This window comes from Aulonocara stuartgranti (genome assembly GCF_965226115.1).
Source record: "Aulonocara stuartgranti genome assembly, chromosome: 14".
NCBI lineage: Eukaryota > Metazoa > Chordata > Actinopteri > Cichliformes > Cichlidae > Aulonocara > Aulonocara stuartgranti.
Window position 1 is genome coordinate 34,314,148 of NC_138950.1, and position 24,581 is coordinate 34,338,728.

Below are 24,581 nucleotides of genomic sequence, written 5' to 3' on the forward strand. Positions count from 1 at the left end.
AGGCATAATTACATTACGTTCTCATTACGTTCCCTGTGTTCTACTGTGGGAGTTTTAACCGGAAATCACCGCTATTAAGACAAAATGACATTCCCGTGTCACATGACATTCTTCTATATAGTTGTATGAGATGTTACGATACAACAGTCGCTTGATGTGGCATTTAACAGAATTATAACGCTATAGGAAAGGCCTACTCGTTTTAAAATGTAGGTTTAACACGCATTTGTATTTTAGTTTTTTTTTATTATTAACATAACCACTGCTTTGCTATGTAGGTAGGTAAAGTTGATTCTTTTTGATGAGGACTCGCCACTGATACACTTGCTTCGGTTTTTGAAACGGTTGGAATACGCTCATTTGTACGCTCGAAGATATTCCACGAACCGGGCAGACTTGAAAATTTAACTCTGGTGTCTGATCGCTCAAATTTATCCGGGACACTTTTTTTTAATGAAGTTTTGAAATCTAGTCCGGGAGCAGGTTTCACCATGACAGAGCGGACTCCTCTCCTCCACTACCGCCTCTCTACCAGCGTCAATGAATCCGAGCTGCGGTCACAGGCGGGCCGGCAGGCCCCGGTTCATAACCCGGGCAGCCAAGGGCGGAGGGCTGCCCAGCAGAAGCAACAGAAGAAACTCTCCACCTTCTTCGGTGTAGTCATCCCTACCTTGCTATCGATGTTCAGCGTGGTAGTCTTTCTCAGAATAGGTGAGTGCTCATTTAGACGGACGTGCGCTAATCACCTGTTTGGTAAGAGCGATGCCAAACTCTTTAGAGATTTTTAAAGTTGTGCACTTTTCAGCAAAGTTGAGGGTGTATGTCTCGACTGTGACCCCCCATTTTTTTTAAAACTTTCACGTTAAATCCCGTTATGTTCCGTTACTTGTCACTGTCACATGTCACTTCCGTGACATTCCGGCTTTGCAGTACAGGTGTGACAGCATATGTCCATTACCTGTATGCACGGCATTCATTCATTGATATCACGAGGAGAAACATCTATAGCTTTTTTAAATATTCAAACCCCAAACTGTCTCACATAGTTTTTCATATAACCTGCCTCTGTGGATGAATGACGTAAGAGAGATTTTTCCACCTCACTGATGTACAGCCTTTGCTTATTTGCTAAAAAGAGCTTTAGATAGCCAGGAATTTAATGTTATACAAAGGTGAGTAGATGTAAAAATTTCCCTCAGTGTTGTTAAATGAGGGAAGGTGTAACTGAGTGTTCTGCTCCGATTAAAATCCTACAGGTTGTACTTGTTTGTGGACCAGTTGAGACGATGAATTTCTCTCTATATATCCATGAATCTACCAAAGAATTGTGCCCTTACAGTTAAGACTAGATTCTAGTGAAGATCACAGTGGGCTACAAATCTATTTAGCCCTTAGTCACGAGAGGAAAAACTATTGGTACTATTGGTACTAGGGAGAAGGACTTCCCCCCCCCCCCCTTTTTAAGCAGAGAGGATGCAAAAGAAGGTGAAATGGTCTCCAAATATTAAACGACAGATAACATCTGCGGTCAATCTCATCGGAGGTATGCTAACACCTCCTACCATACTCAATAATGCTAAAACAACATATTTGACAAATATAAAAAATAGACTATACTATATTAGGTAAGGAGCACTCTGAGGTCATCCACTGTTTACCTTGCTATGAAAATAAGCAGATATTTATAATTTAATGCACTTTCCCCTATTTCTGTGTTTAAAGCATTAAAAGAGGTCACATCTAACTTCACCTTCTCTTTTCTCTCATCACAACCCCTCATATCTGGGCATTGCTGCTTGTGTTAGTTGTTTTCCCCACCCCACCACCACTACTGTCCCCCTCCCTCAGTCTCGTGAGACGTCAGCTGCTGTGCAGTGAGGATTCCTAAAACACACACACACACAGGGAAAACACAGTGTTGTGTCTGTTTTCAGACTCCTTGCACAGGAACTGTTAGGGGTTTCATTGTGGATGTGAAATTACTATTTTATCAGTCTTGACAACTGGCGCAGATAAGGATGAAGACTTTGACTAAAATATGCCCTACTGACAAGATAATAGTGACAAGAAAGTAAAGCTGCATTCATTAACCGTGCCTGCTGCATTCTTAAAGAGATTGTAGGTCTGGTCCTTGGAGATCATGTGAGATCCACAGCAGTAGTGGTCACAGTGTATGAAACCATGGTGCTTTTAATGCCTCTCAAAGGTTACAGCAGAAACTAGTGATAATGTGGTAAATGTGTGTCTAGCATGGTGTAAAGTGAGCTTAATATCCTGTCCCAAATGTATTTAGATGCGCATTCATTCGCTTTTGAATATCAGAAATTTTAGTTATACTTATTGTTGTGTAAAAACTCGGAATTTCTTTCTGTCAGGAACCATTCCAACCACAGATGCTATTGTGAGAAGTGGGAATTTTCTTCCAACATGTGATTCCAGTTTCGCTTTCACTGAGGTTGGAATGTTTTGATGAGTCATTTTTTAAGCCGAAGACAGAGCTGCTTTCATTTTTCATTTCCTGAAGGAGTTTTGCAGATGTGTTCATCATACAGTTGAAGCAAGCATGAATTTGTTTCTGCAGTACAAAAGGCCATTTTCATGATGGTTCCGCTGCTTGTTTGGGGGAATTATCATGTTACTCTAAATTGCTCACATTTTCGATACCACATTTGGTGGTGTCACCAGTGCAACACCACATAGGTAACTTCTGCTTTCAGACAGTTGAGCACAGGATTAGTGGCTCAGTGAGGGAAGTTCATGTTTAAAAGTATTTTTCAAAGATGGTTCACTTCTTACTGGGGTTCATCTCCAAGCAAAGAGAATTTTGTCTACTGGCTTTACAAAAGACAAAAAAATAAATAAAACTGAAGTCTTTGTTTTTTATAGTCTGGGTAATATTTCTCAGTGTCACTCCCTACCTTGGATGACTGATAACTGACCCAAAGCAACACATTAGGAATATGAGCCACACCTCGATTTCAACCAGCAAGTCAAGAGTTTAGGTCAGACTTTCTATGTACAGATTACAGATGTTACCAACATCTAGAGCTGGGCGATATGAGATTTTTCCATATCACGATATGTTTTTTTCATTTCAGGCGATAACGATATATATCACGATATAAGCCAAATAACTAAATTTGTAAGATTTAAATGTGCCGTTGCTCACAAGTAAAATGTGAAATAATCAGCCGCTTGTTTTGATTTAAATATTTATTTCCCATAATAAGTTAAACAGGGCAGATGTACTTAAGGAAAATGAGACTTCAGTTTCAAATAAATAAAGGCAAATATTGCAAACTAAACAAAAAGCAGCCGCTAAAGCGTTTAAGTTTGAAAATAGAACAAACAAAACAGACTACTAAATTGTCACTTCCACTTAGAAACAAAATATTAATTCTAAAAATAAATCTTAGTTTTTTTTTTTACAGAAGAACAGACAAAATTGACTAACTTTTGTCAATGTCAATATCAAATGAACTGAGAACTAAAAGGAAATTCTCACTCTCCTTGTTGTATAGCTGAGCTTTTCCAACAGTTTTAAAATAAAGATGCTAACAGAACATTCTTTAAATCCTAGGTACACATCCAAGGTGCAACACACACACACACACACACACACACATATACATATATATATACACATATATATATATATATATATATATATATATATATATATATATATATACATACATATACACATATATATATACATATATATATATATATATATATATATATATATATATATATATATATATATATATATTAGCGTTGGAAGCGCTATCTGAGAGAAATGTTTACGTCCAGGGAGTTGGTAACGAGGATCCAGTACCTTAATTAGCTGCTTGAATCCTTCATTTTCGACCGTGTTTATTGGTAGCATGTCTTTAGCAAGACAGTAGGCTATGGCATTCGTTATGTCGCTATGTCTCTTAGCTTTTTTGTCATATGGTAAGACGCTGGAGAAAGCCGACTCAATTGACTGTTGCTGCTTCGCAGGGATTCCCCCGGTTGTTTTCGATGACAAATTAGCACTTTCAGTCAGAGATTGAGCGTGCTCTTGTGGGTGGCACTGCTTCAGGTGATGAAACAGGTTAGTTGTATTTCCAGTCTTGGTGGGAACATGCTGTCGGCACAACTTACAGTGCGTGCTACTCTGTTTTTTGTCGGACTTCAAATAGCCGAAATATCTCCACACTACGGAACTTTTCCGGCCCTTCCTTTCGACAATCTCTTCGGCATTCGAGCTGTCATCTGTGTTCTCTTCCGTTCTCTCGGTTGATTTTTCTCTACTTGGTGCACTCATTTTCTCCATCACCCAGTCGACACGGCGGTTAGCTGCTAGCTGCTTCACAAACAAATACGCACGTGCGCCTTGGCACTTGTGCTGTACGTAACAAGTCACGTGACGTGACGCTGCGGCTGTGATTGGTTTGGCTCTGCGCTACTTAATTTGGATTGGATGACTTTTTTTTTTCTTTTTTTTTTTTAAGAGGACAAGAGCGGCGAGGTCTATCGCGATAGTTTAATTTCTCTATCGAGTAAAAGTTATATCGCGATACATATCGTTATCGTTATATCGCCCAGCTCTACCAACATCTGAACAATTCTCGACAGTTACTTAAGTACGTATCTGCGCCCTCATTTCTTCCCACATTGAGTATTTAAACTCACTGTGTTGCCTGCGTATAGCTGCACACAGCTGAAAGGGTACTTACTTTCACTGGCTTCCTGTTTGCTGCAGAATTCAACTTAAGGTTTTATTAATTACTTTGAAATCACTACATGGTATGGTTCTGCCTGATATTGCAGAATTTTTATACCCTTATGCCACCCCCACCCATACAGACTGACTTTTGTATGAATTTTTTAAAAAACTTTTCATCTTGCCCTCATTAATTTATCTGTTTTTTCCTTGCATGCTCGTAATTTATGGGTTTTCTGATTCAGGTGCCGCAGGGTAAATTAAACCATGTCTGAGAAAGAGATCCTAGATTTTTCTAGGTCTCTATTGTTTCTAGTGCTTCATCTCACCATGTTTGTGCTTTCTGACTAGGACTTGCAGTGGGACAGGCTGGGCTCTACCAGGCTATTGCCATGTATGTTGTGGCCTACATCATCATCTGTATGACCGTGCTGTCTGTCTGCGCCATCTCCACCAATGGAGCCCTTGATGCCGGGGGAGCTTATTGTATCCTCTTAAAACACACACACACACAGAAACGCCATCTGCATACGACTGTAACAGTGCCAGTGGTGCAGGCACTAAAAGAACAAAAACTAGTTAAACAAATATAATCTGTATGTTGGTGCAGTTCAAGACTTGTCAGTGACATTGAATGGACCTAGGGTTGGCGATTATTTGTACTAAAGACACCTTTAAAGTATCATGTTTATTTTGGGTCCTGACCAATAGAACCATTATAGCCACATTTATGCTAAAATGTGTAAATAAGCCAGGATTACATTTTAAGTATTTTTGCTTGAAGGTAACTGTGAAAGAATAACACTATGGATTTTGGTTCATTTGTAGTATCTGGGCAACTTAATAAAGCCTTCTAGCAATTTTGCTTTTCCAATTCCAATTCGGATTTTCTCTCATTTTATTTGTGCCATGACCCTAGATGAGGCACTGACTTGGCAGGAGGAAACTTGGGAGGATCCAGCCTTCCAACCATGACCATGTCCACGGTTCTAAATGGTGCATTTCCAAGATTATTCAAAATTCCTCTTAGCCTAGCTTCAACAACTCTTTCCTACATCTTCATAGCATGGCTTATCAACTTTATACTGCAGCTGCTACAGCTCTGCCCTTCACCTGTTCACCCTACATATCTGTATATCTCCATTTCTCAGGCATTCTCTCACTTTCCTCGATTGTGTGAAACAACCTGGTAAAAAGTCCACTGCCCTCTCTCCTAAACATTTCCATACCTGCACAGCTATGTTATCTGAACCACCTGCCTTTCCACTTTTCATCCTCTTCATAGCAGCCCTTACAACTCCTAACTAATCCTCTGCACTTCCTAATTCATCTTTTTTCCATCCATCCTCTTCTCTCTCTCTATTTCTTGGTTCATCAGCTCCTCAGAGTACTCCTTCCATCTTCTCAATGCACACTTTTCACTTGTTGAAATTCCCTCTGTCCTTAATCACTAACGCATATCCTTTTCAGATTAGTCTCTGTCTGTCTAGCCAATTGATGCAAGTCTTTTGATCTTATCTTGGTGTCACTATAAATTCACCGTAAGCCTTTTCCTTTGTCTTTGCCGCTTCTTGCCCTTGCTGTATATCTAGCCTCCCAGTATTCCTGTCTACTTTCTTTTTACGGCTGTTTGTTTAAATGTTGTTAGAAGTGGGTGTTAACCCACATGGAAAAGATATATATAAATCTTATAAAGTTTGTATCTGTCTTGTGTGAAACTTGTATGAAAAGCATATGAGAGTGAAAACAGATATAAGATCCCTTGAAAAATTATATAATGAAACTTGTATGTTTTGGATACTTACTAAAACAATGTATGAAAGTAATGAGAAAGTGGCCACTTTCATGAGTAATCACATATAAGTTTTTACTATTTCTTTTCCATATGGGAACAGCCAGTATGCCTCGGTTTAAAAGGAACACAATCCACTTACCAGCACTCCCAAAACTCACTAACTGGTCTTTGGACAGCTTGCTACCTATTTTTCCCAGCTTGAAGTCTTTATGCTAAGCTAAGCTAATATAAACCAAAAAAACTACAAGGGAGGTAATGATATTGCCCGAAACTATTAGACTACTATCCGTAGAGAAATGCACATACATGTGAATGAATGAAACAAGTGTGCTTTGCCTTAATGGCACTCAGACATGATCAGCCGAGCATTGGGACCAGAGTTTGGTGGCAGCATCGGCATCATGTTCTTCCTGGCTAATGTGTGCGGCAGTGCTCTGATGGTGCTCGGTCTGGTTGAAGCCATCTTGTCCACATTTGGAGTCCCTGAAGGTAACTTTCACTTTCATAGTTTGTCTCATTAGCATAATTGTGTACTTTTGTTTGAAAAACTCACATCAGGTTGGGAGTGGTGTATTTAAGCTTTCTTAACATTATTAAAATGGGTCTCTCATTTCATCCTTCTAGCTGGGAATGTAGCCACTTCTCACTACCAGGTTCTTCCATCTGGCTACTGGTGGTCTCTGCTTTATGGCACTGGGATTGCCCTACTGTGCCTGCTGGTGTGCCTGGTGGGAGCCCACATTTATGCCAAAACCACCTTCCTCATCTTTGTGATTGTTATTGTTGTCCTGATCACTGTCTTCATCAGCTTCTTCGCCGTGCACCCTCAATCTATCACGCTTCCTGACCTGAAGCCCAATGCGACGGGCCCCACCACAGCCAATTTTACAGGCTTCAAGTTGGAGACACTGCTTGGGAACGTATGGGGTAAGTTAGAGGACTGCTGGGTCAAAAAGTATAAAAAAAATTATACCACCATGTTGGTATGAGCAATAAGTGTCTTTTATGCTCTTCTGTATGTTTACTGCTTGTGTACATTGTGCATAATACCCCTACACTCCCTATAAAAGAATTAGCCACCATGATGTCAAATATTGGTTGGCCCATTGTGAAGCCTTAAACTTTTTGGTAAATTTAGCTACTCGTCAGTCACTGGGTAAGCTCACCCAGCAATTGTTATCCTTTTTACCACAAAAACACCACGATGTCCTATTTAGAAAAACTTGAAACTACGGACTGAAGCCATCAATTCATCAGAACACTGCTTCCAGTAGATATCTTTCAGTTTTTAGTCATAACGTTATGTGCACATTGCTCAAGAGTTGTCTGCCATAGTGAACGTTTCCCTAGCCCCGGTTGTTTGGAGATGTTTTCCCTGAATAGAAAAATTCACTAGCTACTAGCCAAAAGTAAAATTTCAGTAAAAGGTTCACCTTCGGCGCCGGTTTAGCTCACTGGAGTCAGTGGTTGTCAGCTGGTCGCAGACCACTCTATTGGACTCTGTGTGTGGAAGAACTCTGGCTTTATTGACTTGATCCTATGTCACTATAGAACTTCGTCTTGGCCTCACTTTGATATCCTGAAGATATCTACATACATCTTTTACAGTCTATGAAAGAAAGCTCAAACAAGCCAGAGTGCTATATATAAGATTTAATAATAACCAGCTCAGCTCTGGATGACGTAAAGTGGTCTTTGAACTGTGCAAGGGACAAAGGTGAATAGCAGGAGGTGTGGACAGAACTGATTAGCATTAAAGATACATTCATTACATAATAATTACTTACTCAGACAGAATCAAAGGGTTTGCCTGATTTAGCCCACAAAGCATTTTAGCAATTTACCTTGGAGAGCTCTAACAAATGTTTCTTTATTTTTTCATAGATTTACTATTATAACGGTGGTTTTCTTTCCAATATTGCCATTGTTGATTGCCAAATTTCAAATATCAAGGTCGGACCCAAAATACTTCAGAATGCTCAGTTTCAGACTGTTCTTTCTACACTTGGATGTGCATCGTGTCAGAGACAGTGCATCCCTAATAGGGTTATATTTTAGATATACAGAGGTGGCTGTGAGCACGGACGCTCAGGAACCTGCTCTTCAGATCATTTGTTTGTAATAACCAGCTAACTGGAACAAATAACTAGTTAGCGCTAGTGCAAATATTATTTTCTGCAGATATTAGAAGTATTCAAATGGTAACAGACTTGTGTTAGCACAATGTTACCTTGATGACTCATTTCTTACTACCTGAGCCCTTTCATCAGGAACAGCCACCCTTCTCATTGCTATATTTAATTTTACTGTCACTTCCTGTAGTCTTAACTTGTTACCTGGCAGTTTCATGGAATAATTCTTCAGGAAGATGTTGTCCTGCATATATCACTCCTTATAAAAAGCTTCTGTTGGTCTTATGTAATGATTAAGCAAATTAATTTCATGGCCCATTATTTACAGGATTATAACATCACACATCAAGCACTTAAAAATATACCAACTTCTTTCCCACAGAACAATATCAGCTAAGTTAATAACATATTAACTGTTGACATGCACCCGGTTACCAGTGTCCTGTCGGCCTGGGGGTTACAGTTATTGCAAATGTGAATATTCCAAAGCAACAAAAGCAACTGCAAAAGAGTAAAAGAATGCAAATGCAGATAATTGTTCCCTTATAAATAAGTTAGAAAATCTGAATGATCATTTTAATCATTCATGAGAATCGTGGGTCAATCATTCCACTTGGTCATGTCTTCATGTTATTATATGAAAGAATAATAAAAACATCCCCATACAGAGATACTCTTTCAGTTTTACCTTTGTAATAAAATGTATCCATACTGATCTGATTTGGGAAGAACAAAAATAAGTATTTTTGTTTGATCTGGAAAACACTGGGAATGATTCACAGTGATCAGAGACCATAGAAAGTAGGGCTGAACGATATATCGCATTTGCGATAATATCGCGACATGATCAAGTGCAATTTTCTAACCGCAAAGGCTGCGATTATACTCTGGACATGTCCAAATTCATGGGCTGCATCCTCCTGAGGCCGCATTTGTAGACCGATTACGTCACAGCGACGTGCCGAAGGCTGTCCAAATTACTACCATATCCCAGAATTCATAGCGCGGCCCAGCCAAACTCCAGTTTCCAGCAATGGCGGCCGCTACTAAGTTTTAAAATTACTCATACTAATCTTTCTGGGTCACAAAATAAACTTAACATATTTTCAGGTGAGAAAGTAGCTGTGTAAACATCAAATATCTGCTCGGTTTATCAAGATATCCCATATTTACAAAAGTGCTTCGACGTTTTCAGAGGCGTCTGCTACCCACCAGCTCGACAGCTAGCCGGGAGCTCGAGGGTTACTGATGCGGCCGAGAACGGCACAACTCCCGGCACATCATTTTCAGATCACCGCGGAGTTTCGCTGCTCGGGTTAAACGTAATATATAAGTCACTTAGACAACCTAAAAATGTTATTGTTGGGCTTTTTTCAGTGTTTTGTTTGTTCGTGAGTAAATCGGTTTGGCTGAGATTAAAGTTATTAGATTAGATAAAATAAAACTTTATTAATCCCCCGGGTGGGTTCCTCCTTGGTTTTCACACAGCTGACTAAACGTCAAACAGAAAACTTATTAAACAGAAGTATGAGACAGTCGAGAATTTACGCCAGTGTCTGGTTATATTTTAGATAGCAAGAAGCAGACGGCCGAGTTTAATAAACTCCACCGAGACAGCGGTGACGCAGATCAGAACTAGACCGTCCAATTTCACGCCTTTAAATTTTAAAGGCGTGTTTGTGTGTGTGTTTATACAATTGCTATTATGTTTGCACTTTATGTGTAATGTTACTGACTGCAGAGATCAGTAAGATGTGTGTATTTTTTATTTATTAGTTTTATTTATTTAATATTATTTTTTAATTTAATGACTGTCTAGTAGTTCACAGATGTCGAAAAACTGAGTGTGGTAAAGCCACTGATTTTTTTTATGTACATTTCTGCAATCTGCACATTGTACTGACTTTCATTTTAATGTTTACACCAGGGTTCCTTGTCAGCACTTTATGCTCAGATGTTTGTAAGCACAAAATAAAATTTTGTATATGTTCAAATATACTGTTGTGATTGAAGAAGTTAAATAAAAATGTCAGTCATCAATTCATGCATCACCTCATGTCATCATAACAGAGGTCTGTCTTCCAGGAAAGAACAGTTTAAAATTAATGTAATATAGTATTGGCCATACTATATGATGTATTGCTTGTCTTTGTTTAATAATACAGAAGACAAAGACCTTAAAAAATAATCGCATATCGCATCGCAATCGCAATATTGGGGCAAAAAATCGCAATTAGATTATTTTCCATAATCGTTCAGCCCTAATAGAAAGTGAAGTCTATTAGGTGACCTCAAGCGACTATGGGCAAAATAACTGCTGATGACGCGATGTGCGCAGGTCCAATGGGCAAGTGAAGAGACTACCAATCAGAGTGAAGAAAACAGTTGACGTATTACTTGTTAGTAAATACATTAGGGGGTAACCTAGGCAGCTGAAGCCTTGCATGTCCGCAAGAGACCTACTGGCAGCTTCAAAGCGATGCATAATCAGCAAATTGCTTCCACTGTGTATTCGGCTTAAGTGATTTCTTTTTCTTCTTTTTTTTTCTTCATTCCAAAATCTCGGAAAATGAAATGCAGCATGTTAATAAGTGAGCTTCATACATGCTGGTCGGCAGGTTTTGTTACCTTTGGACTGATTTGACTCTATTCCCTGCAATCTCAGCCAAACATGTGAAGGTGTAAACACCAACCAGCGGAAGTCGCTGTTGTGGAGAAAATGGTGTCATTCTTCTGACAGTGGCTGCTTTCCTAAAAGCACATTAATTTTTTTTTTTTTCATTTTACTGCTGACTGAAAAGGAAAGCTTCGTAATTAGAGGTTATACATGTGTCCAGGATCTTAATATTCACAGAAGCCAAACCAAGCGCTGCTCTGTGTTTGCACTGCCTTACTGTAAAGCACATGATTTGTGAGCTAATTGCTCTAACTCAGGCATGCACACGTGGCAGCTATTAAACACACATCTTTGGATAATCCCTGTTTTCAGTATGAGGACGCACATGCACGCACACACACACATGCACAAATGCTTGTAAAATAAAAGGTTGTGCTAGGATTTGACTGAAAATTGTTCTGCAGCAAAACATTTGACTTTTTATTCCATCAGTGACAACATCAGTACTGAGCTTTTATTTGTTGTGTACCTCCCTGAAAAGGGACCCTGTCATGCTCATTTCCAAGCGGCAAGGTTTTATTTATGGAGCCTACTATGGTGGCTTTGCATGCCTCACAGTTCAAAATAGTGCATCACTTTCTTATCCTGGGCCTTGGTTCAGCAGCTCAGTTGATTGCCTCCTTTCTGCTTAAGACCTTTACACACCAAACATGTTAAATCTGTGCAAATAATTTGTGCATTAGAAATATTTTTTGGACTTGCCTATTAATGCAGCCATTCACACCGACTGCATGATGTCGCTGGATGAATTTGCAGCGTTTATTTTTTCGAACCAAGCTTGACATCATTGCTTGATGTGAACTTCATGTTTTTTCACGGTTCATTTTTTTAGAATGAATGCTTTCGGTGTGTACATCCGTTAGATGACAAGTTTGCATCCAAAAAATTTGGAATTTTGTGTTATTTTTCACACGTGCTTGCTGTGCAATGGCTGTTGCATTTCTAACTAATTGGCTGCCCCTTGCAGACAGAAGTTTTAAGCAGCAGATGCGTGCTCACATTGAGCACAGACCAAATAAGTGCTATCCGCCCTCACTGAGATTATACAGAGCAAAGGCCAGGAAACCATTGACACTGAGCTTTTATATCACTGAACGGTGATCACAAGTCTGTCTTGTTCTTAGATAGGATGTGCACTCCCAATTGTTTTGTCTGATACAAATAGAGAAGACAGAGAATAGATGTCTCACAGATTGGAGCTGCAAAATTGAATTTTTCGAAATAAATCATGTGATAGATTTGATGGCGCTCTGTAAACAGCAGAGAAGCTTTACAAAGGATTGCTTTCTCTAATGCTCCAAAACATGATGAAGCTGGATGGGCAGGCAGGTGCAGCAGATTGAAGTTTTCTTTGAAGAGTGGTGGTGTCGATAAAAGCATTGACTCCAGGGCTGTATCTGTTCATATGTCTTCCTGCAGCTGATTACACTGTAGATTACACAACGCAAACCACGATGACCTTCGCCACCGTGTTCGCCGTCATGTTCAACGGCTGCACGGGGATCATGGCCGGCTCCAACATGTCAGGTAAGTGAACAGATGTTGTGTGTGTGCCGCCTGGTTACCTGTGTCAGAACATACACCATAAAACCTGCATTATCCATCAGGTGACCTGAAGAATCCCAGCTACTCCATTCCCCGGGGCACCATCACAGCCGTAATCTTCACCTTCATCGTCTACATCATGCTCAGCGTGCTGGTCGCCTGCACCTGCGATCGGTCAGTAAAAACGTTGGTCTGAAATTATTACTTTTGAATGGAATCTCAACCTGATTGTAACGAGATATGAGGTCGTTTGGTAATGTTCCTGTAGTGCCAGTGAACATGTAGTTTATTACCACAAAATACATTTTCTGGAATTGTCATGGCAGCTCACACTGAAACAGGCAAACTCAAATCTTTCTAGCTTGTTATGGACCCCGTGAGGCCACAGTCACCTCTACCAGCCCTTTAAACATGCCCTCTGCATCACAGTGTTACTATTAGAGAAAAGTGCTCACGGACGTTTACAGTTCCAAGTTGCAGATCAGGCTATAGCAGCCTTCATGAGACACACACTTCATATCCACTTGGACTGTGTTGGATGGAAGCAGGTGAAAAGATAGTTCTACATGTTTAAGCTTGTTTAGGTCGAGTGCTCAAAGAATTTAGTTGGCTTTTATCCATGAAGGTTTTGATTGAACTTGGGCTGGCTGTAGCTCAGGAGGAGCTAGAATTTGAAGGTTTGTGGTTTGATCCCTTGCTGCTCCAGTCTGCATGTCAAAGTATCCCTGATACCATGTACTGTTCACTGATTTGCTCTACATTCATCGAAGTGTGAATGTTGGATAGAAAGCTCCCGCATAGGAAAAAAGCCTGTGTGAATGGGAGACTGAGGTTTTTAGTATATAGTGCTTTGAGTTGTCAAGTAGAGTAGAAAAACACTATACAACAACCACTCTATCTACCATTAAAAAGCTTTACCAGTAAACATGTGACAGTGTTTTTTCTTGTTCCCTGCATGTAATCACTGAGAATCTGTGACAGGTACTTGTGATCAGTTAGGAACATTTAAAGACGTGTTTTAAATCAAAGCCAACTCTGTCCTGAGTAGTAACCACAAACAGTATAAAGAATGTTGGTGACGTTAGGAAATTGTTTGTGAAGTGTCGTCGCTTTTTGCAACCAGAGGTATTGCATTTTTAGTTTAGTTAATCCCATCAAGGCTCTGGTAAAGGAACCTCTCATTCATGTAGCTCTGTTGTCTTAAAATATTGGATCAGCAGTTATCAGAGAGCTGTAAACACACAGCAACTTTACATTTGTTCTCGACCCTGGTGGCTTTGTATAAGGAAGAATTAAGGTTGCATGAATAACAACAGCAGCAATACTATGGTACTAACCAGTATGGTGGTTTTTTTACCAGTTTCACACAGTGCCTCAGTACTCATCCCTAAGTGTAACAGCCCAGTGTTCACAGAGCCGTTCATATTGCTGAAATCTTTGAGTTCAAATGCAGTGCTGTAGTAGTGGACACAGCACATTTTCCCTTCAGCGATCCAATACTCATAAGGTGTCAGATAATGCAGAGAGGGTTCATTTTCTGCTTCACCACGCAGAATTGGAGCGTCAGAGGAGGCCGATTTCAAAACCATTCATTCCAGCGAGATGTTATCAATACCAGGTGTCAGTTAATCAAGCCAACCATTATAATGGAAACACATTTGGGATTCTCATATCTTTTATATGTTGTTCAGTATGTTTGCTCTAGTGACTGATGTTACTATATAGTGGCTCAAGTGTGATTTTTTTTTTTATAAAAGTAAAAGCATCATTAAATCCAGGTATGTTGTTAAGTGTGAAATGTTTTCATTTCATACTTAAGGTTAGGTACATTAAGTTCTTGATGTAGCAATTACCACTTGCTTTTCTCTGGTTAGCTGTCCTTTGTCTTCCTCACTCTAAATGTCTCGTTCTATCTGCCTTTTGCTGAAAGTCAGAGTTCAGAATTGATGCAGCTTTAAAGCGAATGTTGCCAAGGTGCTAAACTGACATGACAGGGCTATAAAAGAGCATCGGAGATCAATACTGCCACCATTTACTCTGCTGCAGCGCCCTCCCTGTATCTGCCTACCATGCACATATACTTGGTGACAAGAAGCTTCTTAACACACTTTCTCTACATCTGCACTGTTGAATGTGTTTTTCTAGAATCACCAATGTTCATATATCCTTTTCATGATGTAGCTATTTAAATGCACACATATTGTGTGTTGTATTATAACAAATTATGACAAAGGTAACCTTGTGTTTATCACTAGAGTAGGCCATTCTCACATGACTCGTATCGGGGATGAAAACGTGTATGTTGGTGGTGACGTATTCTCTGATCTAAATGTGTATGTGTACACAGTAGGAATACAGATTGATTGTATACTGAATGAACACTGAATACTAGCTGAAAGTAATAAAGAAATGAAACGGATAGCTTACTGAGTTTTTGTAAGTGGCTAATATTTAATAGGGAAGTAAGAAAACTGCTAATCCACTAGTGTACATCCTTTTTTTGCTTTTTTTTTTCCCTCACTGCTCATCTGTTTCTGGGCTGTGGGGGGAACAGTATGAGGAGAGAGCCCAGACCTCCCTCTCCCCTGCCTACACCTGGAGCTCATAGAGTTACACTGAAACTGAAACTCTTATACATGTCCCGGGGTGTCTTCGGGCATGTCCAACTGGGAGGACCCACCTAGGGGACCCCAGTTGGAAATGCCTTAAACACTTCCCTCAAGAAGAACCCAGGAGGTGTCCTGGTCCAATGCCTGAGCTATCTGAACTGACTCCTTTTGATGTGGAAGAGTGGTGATTTTACACTGACTAACTTGTACCCGAGTACTCTCAGAGTTGCCAATTCTCATTCCCGCCACGTCATTACAATGTAAAGTTTTTAGACTACTGTGGTAAATCTTAGAACGTGTGACGTAACAAGTGTAAGTGGCGATGTTAATTACCAAAACTAAAAGTGAAGACTAAATCCTCAAAATAATTAAATGTAAGTAAATTGTTAAAAGTTGTTTGCTTAATTGACAAACAGGTAGAGCAAGCCAGTTAGAGCAAGCTATAACTCTGATTAAAGGTAAAACGTTTAAAAAGGGTCATCAAAAACTTTTCAAACCGTTAGCCAAAAGAAAATCAGTTATTCAATACAAAATAACTGATGTACAAAAAAACCTCCATGATGTTATAAAATGAATAAATAACAGTTAAAACAATTAGATTTGTATGAATTGGTCACACAGGGCTGTCAGGTGTGTTCAAACCAAAATGTTGGTGACCACAAACCAAGAACATATATAACTGCACAAACGTGTAACATAACTGACGCCTAGTTCTGAGTTTTATGTACGACGGACGATGTTTATCAGTCAGTGATGCACTTGTTTGTACTTGTTTGCACTTGTTTGCACTTGTTCTTAGAAGCCTGGTCATACGACTTATTTCTTCACTGTACAGAGGAAGTGCAAAGGATTCCTATGAAAGGACAGTAAAAGGAACAGATGAGTGAGACAGAAAGTGAATCATCAACTTATTTGCAGAACCGTGCAATCTTTCCAACAAAGAAGGAGACATCGGCACACGTGGTGTAAGGTTGCGTACAGCAGGTTTCATGCCTGGTAAATCATTTCTTTTATTTTCGTTAGTTTGCTTAGGATCATTTGGTTTATTGAGGTTAATATGAAGTCAGTATTTCTGTTCCTCCTTGTGTGGTTCAGGTATCTGACTTTGAGAGTTTTGACTTTAAATGTGTTTAATTGTGGAAAACATGGAAAAGGATGGTTGCTAATTTTAACTTTAAACCAGTTGCATACTTTGGCATGTTGGCTTTTCTCATCCTATTGAAAGAAGTAGTTTTTTCACGTTGTAGTCTTTTGCCTGTAAGAAGCTGGAATTCACTGTTTGTACTTTCCACAATTTATGCAATAGTCTGTGCAATCTGTGGTGTGGGGTGGGTGAGTGAATCACCAGACCAATGTTTTGTGCAAACTCTTAAGACTGTATTAATTTGCTCACTAGTTGCTACCATCAGCTAATTAGTGTGCTTGTGGTGTCAGGGGACACTGAACAGTCCATTTTAAGATTCAGCTTTCATTTTCTCATGGTGCAAACAGGAGCTTATAGACATTACCTGCTTGTAAGTAGTGAGCTGCCTTGTACATCATCTCCCGCTTGCAAAAAAAAAAACCCATTTATTTTAAACCTTCACTGCTATTTCTGCTACATTAAGCTGGCTCACTCCTTGAAAAATATTACCAACAATACCTGAAGTGCATCATAAAACTTTATTGAATTTCTGCAAGGAAATTGCTGGAAGACCCATATTTATCACACTGCGAGAATTCAAGTAACATCTATTTTTCAAGTGCAAATGGTTCCAGAAATGAGGGAAAAAAACTGCCATCCATTATGAATTCAGGTCTCATACACCTATTCAGAGTGTATACTTGGTGAAAACTACCCCCAGATGTTGTGATGTAACTACAATAACTATGTCTTCATTTTATGGTTTAAAAACAAAACAAAACAGGCTGATTATTATCAAGATACTAAAAATCCTCACGAGTTATTATTCACGTCAAGTCAAAGTCAATTACACTTGTTTTTTTTCTGGCTAGCCAAATTGTCCTGATCTGAAATATATTTGCTTCAATTATCAAACACTTGATAACACTTTGTTAATAAATTATGAATTTTTAGTTGATTAAATTTGAGTTAATTGTTGCAGAAAAATTAAATAAAGTCTACTAATTGGTTAAAAATAGTTTTTTAATCTATGAACATTATCTGGATGGTTATTATGATGGTGCAGCTATTTATTAAACTTTGTAGATTGTCAATAGGTAGTTTAGCTTAGTGCATATATAGACCTCATTTGGATGGATGCTGGATCTCAGGGATGTCAGAGTAGAATTTCAATTTTTCTTTTACTCTTACTAGCTTGACTTATACTACAAAACTGCATATTAAAATTTATTAAAACATTGTGGCTTTGGTTAAAACATGATGACAGAAATGTCACATGATGCTAAAGGAGACCTTCTGTATATCTCTGAGACTAAATAGTATTTGCCACCTTAAGATCTAGAAAACGCTCACTAATTGATGTAACATTTATCCCAAAACAGCGATACTATTGCCCTAGGCACCATAAGCATTGACAAATGCACTCAGCTAACATTTTATTAGGTACAACTTGCTAGTACCAAGTTGAACCCACTTTTGCCCTGAGAACTGTCTTAATTCTTCTTCGCATAAACTAAACAAGGTGGGGGAAGATTTTTGTTTATGTTGACATAATAGCATCTCACAGTTACTGCAAATTTGTCGGCTTTTCATCTATGATGCCAGTCTCCCATTGTATCAGATTCCAAAGGTGTTCTACTGGATTGAGATCTGGTGACTATGGAGGCAATCTGAGTACAGTGAACTCATTGTCATGTCCGAGAGACCTGTTTGAGAACAGTCTTAGAAAATCAGTGTACTGTGGTCATAAAGTGATGAACATGATCAGAAACAATACTTGGTTTGCTTATGGTGTTTAAATAATTCTCACTGGGCACTGAAGGGCACAAAAAGTGCAAAGAAAGTATGCCCCACATAATTAGACTATCACTACCAATTCAAGGATTCAAAGTGTTTATTGTCATATATACAAAGAAAGCATTTCTCTGTGCAATGAAATTCTTTTTTTGCTGTCCACACACAGATGCCGGTTAATATATACAAATAGAAGAGATAAATGAAGACAAAAAATTTAAGTTTGAAGTGGATGTGTGTGCAAAAGAGCTATTAGCTTAATATACTGGCTTAATATGCAAGATGACCTAATGTGCAAAAATTATTAATGTTGTTAAAAATAGGTCAGCTGTTCAAGAGTCTGATAACAGTGGGGAAGAAGGAGTTGTTGAGTCGGGATGTTCTAGATTTCACACTTCTGAGCCTTCGTCCCGAGGGCAGAAGACTGAACAGTCTACAGGGAGTATGGGCTGAATTATTAGGCAAGTTGTATTTTTGAGGAATAATTTTATTATTGAACAACAACCATGTTCTCAATGAACCCAAAAAACTCATTAATATCAAAGCTGAATGTTTTTGGAAGTAGTTTTTAGTTTGTTTTTAGTTTTAGCTATTTTAGGGGGATATCTGTGTGTGCAGGTGACTATTACTGTGCATAATTATTAGGCAACTTAACAAAAAACAAATATATACCCATTTCAATTATTTGTTTTTACCAGTGAAACCAATATAACATCTCCACATTCACAAATATACATTTCTGACATTCAAAAACAAAATAAAAACAAATCAGCGACCAATATAGCCACCTTTCTTTGCAAGGACACTCAAAAGCCTGCCATCCATGGATTCTGTCAGTGTTTTGATCTGTTCACCATCAACATTGCGTGCAGCAGCAACCACAGCCTCCCAGACACTGTTCAGAGAGGTGTACTGTTTTCCCTCCTTGTAAATCTCACATTTGATGATGGACCACAGGTTCTCAATGGGGTTCAGATCAGGTGAACAAGGTGGCCATGTCATTAGTTTTTCTTCTTTTATACCCTTTCTTGCCAGCCACGCTGTGGAGTACTTGGACGCGTGTGATGGAGCATTGTCCTGCATGAAAATCATGTTTTTCTTGAATGATGCAGACTTCTTCCTGTACCACTGCTTGAAGAAGGTGTCTTCCAGAAACTGGCAGTAGGACTGGGAGTTGAGCTTGACTCCATCCTCAACCCGAAAAGGCCCCACAAGCTCATCTTTGATGATACCAGCCCAAACCAGTACTCCACCTCCACCTTGCTGGCGTCTGAGTCGGACTGGAGCTCTCTGCCCTTTACCAATCCAGCCACGGGCCCATCCATCTGGCCTATCAAGACTCACTCTCATTTCATCAGTCCATAAAACCTTAGACAAACCAGTCTTGAGATATTTCTTGGCCCAGTCTTGACGTTTCAGCTTGTGTGTCTTGTTCAGTGGTGGTCGTCTTTCAGCCTTTCTTTACCTTGGCCATGTCTCTGAGTATTGCACACCTTGTGCTTTTGGGCACTCCGGTGATGTTGCAGCGCTGAAATATGGCCAAACTGGTGGCAAGTGGCATCTTGGCAGCTGCACGCTTGACTTTTCTCAGTTCATGGGCAGTTATTTTGCGCCTTGGTTTTTCCACACGCTTCTTGTTGACTATTTTGAATGAAACGCTTGATTGTTCGATGATCACGCTTCAGAAGCTTTGCAATTTTGAGACTGCTGCATCCCTCTTCAAGGTTCAAGGTTCAAGGTTCTTTATTTGGCACATGCATAGTTATACAAGTATAACACACAGTGAAATGTAGCCTGACATGCTCCTCGACATGTACAAAAATAGGGGGGGGGGGGCTGTAGAGGAAGAACATTATTTATTTATATGTATGTATATATATATATATATATATATATATATATATATATATATATATATATATATATATATATATATATATATATATATATATATATATAGTATGTACATTGGGTGAATGTGCAGTAGTAGCAGCAAGCAGGTGAATTCTGTACATTAATATGAATAGACATCTGACTATTTTACAGGATAGACAATATAAACATATTTAAAATTAAAGGAATTTGAAATGTACATTGTGCCTTGGTTTAGTGTCTGGAAGAGAGTCCTGTCTCGGTCAATTATAGATGATGTGAGATGATGTGAGCGGGCGGGTGTGTGTGTTTAAGGCATGGATGGCTTGGGGATAGAAGCTCCTCTTGAGTCTCTCTGTCCTTGCCCGGAAGATGCGGAACCTTCTACCAGATTGCAGAAGTTGGAACAGTTTGTTGCCAGGATGGGATGGGTCCTTCAGTATCTGCGCTGCTCTAGTCCGGCATCTCCTGGTGTAGGTGTCCTGAAGCGGGGGGAGAGCAATCCTGCAGCAGCGTTCTGCTGTACGGATCACTCTCTGGAGAGCTTTTTGGTCCTTCACACAGCTGTTCCCAAACCACGATGTCATGTTCTGTGTGAGGATGCTCTCCACAGCGCCTGTATAGAAAATCCTGAGGATCTTTGGAGAGACCCTGAATTTCCTCAGTTGTCGTAGGTGATACAGGCGCTGCCTAGCTTTTTTGGTCTGGACCTGAATGTGGGCAGCCCATGTCAGGTCTCTGCAAGATATCTCACTATTTTTGACTTTTCTGAGCCTGTCAAGTCCTTCTTTTGACCCATTTTGCCAAAGGAAAGGATGTTGCCTAATAATTATGCACACCTGATATAGGGTGTTGATGTCATTAGACCACACCCCTTCTCATTACAGAGATGCACATCACCTCATATGCTTAATTGGTAGTAGGCTTTCGAGCCTATACAGCTTGGAGTAAGACAACATGCATGAAGAGGTTGATGTGGACAAAATACTCATTTGCTAATAATTCTGCACTCCCTGTATGTTGGGGGTTGTGGAATCTTTCAGGATGGAGGCAGCTCTCCTTTAGACTCTGTGATGGTAGATGCTCTGCAGAGAGGGCAGTGGAGTCCTGATGATCTTCTCCGCAGTTGTTATCATTCTCTGCAGGCGTTTGCGTACCATGCAGTGATGCAGCTGGTCAGTGTGCTCTCCACAATGCAGCTGTAGAACCTGTTGAATCTCAATTATTGATGCAATGCAGGATGGATTCATGCTTTGTGTGGTTTATGCTAAATTCTGAAACAGCATTCTGATTGTTGTAACAGAAATTGAGACTCATCAGACTCAGAGATCAAGACTCTTGCCCAATTTTAGTGAATCTGTGCAAATTGTATTCTCTTTTTCTTGTTCTTAGCAACTGGAGTGGCACCTAGTGTGGTCGTCTGCTGCTGTAGATGATTATGGTTCAACATGCTGAGCATTCAGAGATGCTCTTTTGTATACTTTGGTTGTAACAAGTGGTTGTTTGAGCTACTGTTGACCCCCAGTCAGTTGAAAGTATTCTGGCCATTCTCCTTTGATCTCTAGCATCAACAAAGTCTTTTCACTCAGAGCAGTGCTGCTCACTGTCTGCCACCAACAACTGTGCCATGTTTAGTCTCTTAAATCACCGTTCTTCTCTATTCTGTAGAAACATGAGTAGGTCATCTTGGCCATGTCCATGTCTGGCACTAATATGGCCAGGTTACTTTTCTTTGAAGTTCTCCAATGTCTGTCCATAAAAGCAAAAACAGAACACCCTCTGCCTGCTGTTCCACAAGTTGTCCAAAGTGTGGCAGTGACGCTCTCTCTACAAACTGCAGCTCTTCTTTGAAAGATTTCGACAGACAGACCAACCTTTACACAGAGCTCTTCTTCTAAATTGCTACCCTCTGCAAATTGTAGCTCTCCATCATAGCTTTTAAAAGCCAAGCAGTTAAGATTGTGAGTATTTAAAAGTAAATGTTAGGGAGGTGAGAAAAGGGCTGTTGAAAATGCTTCTTGATAGCTGCCTACCTGAGTCTGTGTGTACCGCTCTTGCAGCATCTCTCTTGTCTTAGGTGTGAGCGATCGTCAGCGTGTGCTCATTATAACGAGGGATAAGATCATTCACCGTGGCACTGACAGCTTCAGATGGTTCAGGCTCGGTTTTAACATGAACTAATGTATGATGTGCTTCAGCTAGCTGAACTTTTCTGTTATGAGCTGTAGGTGGAGGGCTCACAGATTTTTTTTTTTCTTTTTTTCCTTCCTGTAATTTCCTAGCAGTGTGATCAGTCACTTCCATGCAGAGAAAGTAACTGAGTTGGATTTTTATTTTAAGTATAAATCAGAATGGACTTTTGAAGTTTGATGGATTCAGTTATTATAGTTTAGCAATGCCACATCATTATAAAATATTTCAAAATATAAAAAAGTGCGAAGGCCTTCACTGAAAGATTGACTTTGCATATGTACTTTTTAAGAGCACCTTTTGTCCTTTGCAGCTATTAGCACTGCAAAGAAAATGAAGCCTATTTGGATGGAAAAACTGTCCAACTGTTTTTCAGGTCACCATTAATCGAGCGGCTGCATTTCGTCTGTTTTGAGATTATCGCTGATGATATGCCACTATGGTAAGAGGGGCTGCAGATGATGGCGATGTAGTCTGAGGGGATAGGAGATAAAGGGGAATCTATTAACCTCATGTGACCAGCCAGCCAGCCATGACAGATTGCCCTGTCGCTACTTTATCAAGCTCTTTTGGTAATGTGTGTGTGGATAATGAAATGCATGACAACTCAATGTGCTTTTCCAAGCTGATGATGATGGTTATTATTATTATTATTATTATTATTATTATTATTATTATTGGGCTGAGTCTTAACAGGTTAAAGTCATGTAGTCGGGGTTTCTGTCTTTGCTTGATTGACGTCTTTGTGTTTGTGTGAGCGCAGCACAGTGCATGAGTGACCTGTGGGCTAATCCGCCCTATGCTATAGAAGCTTTTGTATTAATAACCGACTTGATAATTATATTAATTTGAATCTGCTGGGCCTCCTTTTGTGGTGCTATCTCTGACATGCAGCTTTGTAAATGCATGCGCAATCCATACACCCCCTGAAGTGCCTCTCGCTCTCATCTAGCTCCTCTGTTGTCCCCTCTACTCTCTCGCTCACACACACACTCACACACACAGTGTCTAATTCCCCTCACTTTTCTAGAAAACACATCTTTCTTCACAGAGCTTAACACTTTTTTCCATTGGCTATTCTTCCAAACACTTCACTGTATGTCTGCGGTCTCTTGTCTTCTCCCACGCACTGCCAATTTCCATTCTACTGCCTTCCTATCCTATATTTTAACCGTCCCTCCCCTAGCGCGGATTACCTTTCATGCTTGTGTTTACTTTTTTAATTATTCAATATCATCTCCTCTGTTGCTTCTGCACCTTCTGTGTAGATCAAGTCCTACAACTCAACTTTTTTGTTTTTTAAGAATTGAGGGTTTTTTACTGTCTCCCACTAAATGACTGTGGCCTAAGGGTGGGCCACAAGCTATTAAGATAGAGTTTGCAAAAGCAAGTGTGACTGATCAGAGAATTACACAGCTCTCCATTTGAATATTGGCACCCAAGCAAACCAGCGTGCTACACATGCAATTTCAAATTTGTGCTTAAAGCCAGCACGTGTAGGATTTCAGAGTTTCGGCTTAGGTGTCCCACAGTGGAAGTATCAAGAAGACAGACACGATTTAGCCAAGGTACTCAGAGTGGTCAAGCAGAATTTCTGTTTTACATAAGGATTTTTGGATTGTGTCATGACATGGGGAGGGGATATCTTGAAATGGCATTTCAGGCAGGTGCATGAGGCCTATCCAATCAGAAGAAGTTGGCTTAAAGGGGGGGGGGGATTTATTTAAGTGGATGAACTGAGGGGCTGCACACAGTATTACTGTAGGATTAACAAAGTAACTCTAAATTATGCAAGTATGCTCATTTAGAGTCCAAGATCACATATACAGAGATGGAAACAGAACTGAGGGAGCTCAAACTAACCTAATCAAATGAGAAAGTGGGGAACATAGAGGTCTAGTCTTACCAAACAGGACATGATGCATGTTGTGGTACATAGAGAAAATCATGCCTTTGAACTTCAAAACACCTAAAAACCATAAAAAGAGAGGTACATTTATAGAACTGTAAAGACAGTATGATGTTGGCATATGCATTTATGGCACACTAAAAGTCCAAAATGGAAAGCTACAGAAGAATTTCATCTGATCTGACTCTTGATTGCAGTTTCTTTTTTCCAGCTTTGGGCAAAAC

At 39.7% G+C, this 24,581-nt stretch overlaps 1 protein-coding gene across 1 annotated transcript in view; it reads left to right on the forward strand.

Annotated features, from left to right (window-relative positions):
• Positions 1-97: 97 nt before the first annotated feature.
• LOC309687348 (solute carrier family 12 member 9) overlaps positions 98-24,581 on the forward strand; it is an 89,655-nt gene continuing 65,171 nt past the window's right edge. The window contains exons 1-6 of the mRNA XM_082502249.1: positions 98-711; positions 5,063-5,197; positions 6,858-6,995; positions 7,131-7,433; positions 12,735-12,842; positions 12,923-13,034. Coding sequence (XP_082358375.1) covers positions 492-711; positions 5,063-5,197; positions 6,858-6,995; positions 7,131-7,433; positions 12,735-12,842; positions 12,923-13,034 — 1,016 coding nt within the window. The 5' untranslated portion in view covers positions 98-491. The remainder of the gene's footprint in view (positions 712-5,062; positions 5,198-6,857; positions 6,996-7,130; positions 7,434-12,734; positions 12,843-12,922; positions 13,035-24,581) is intronic.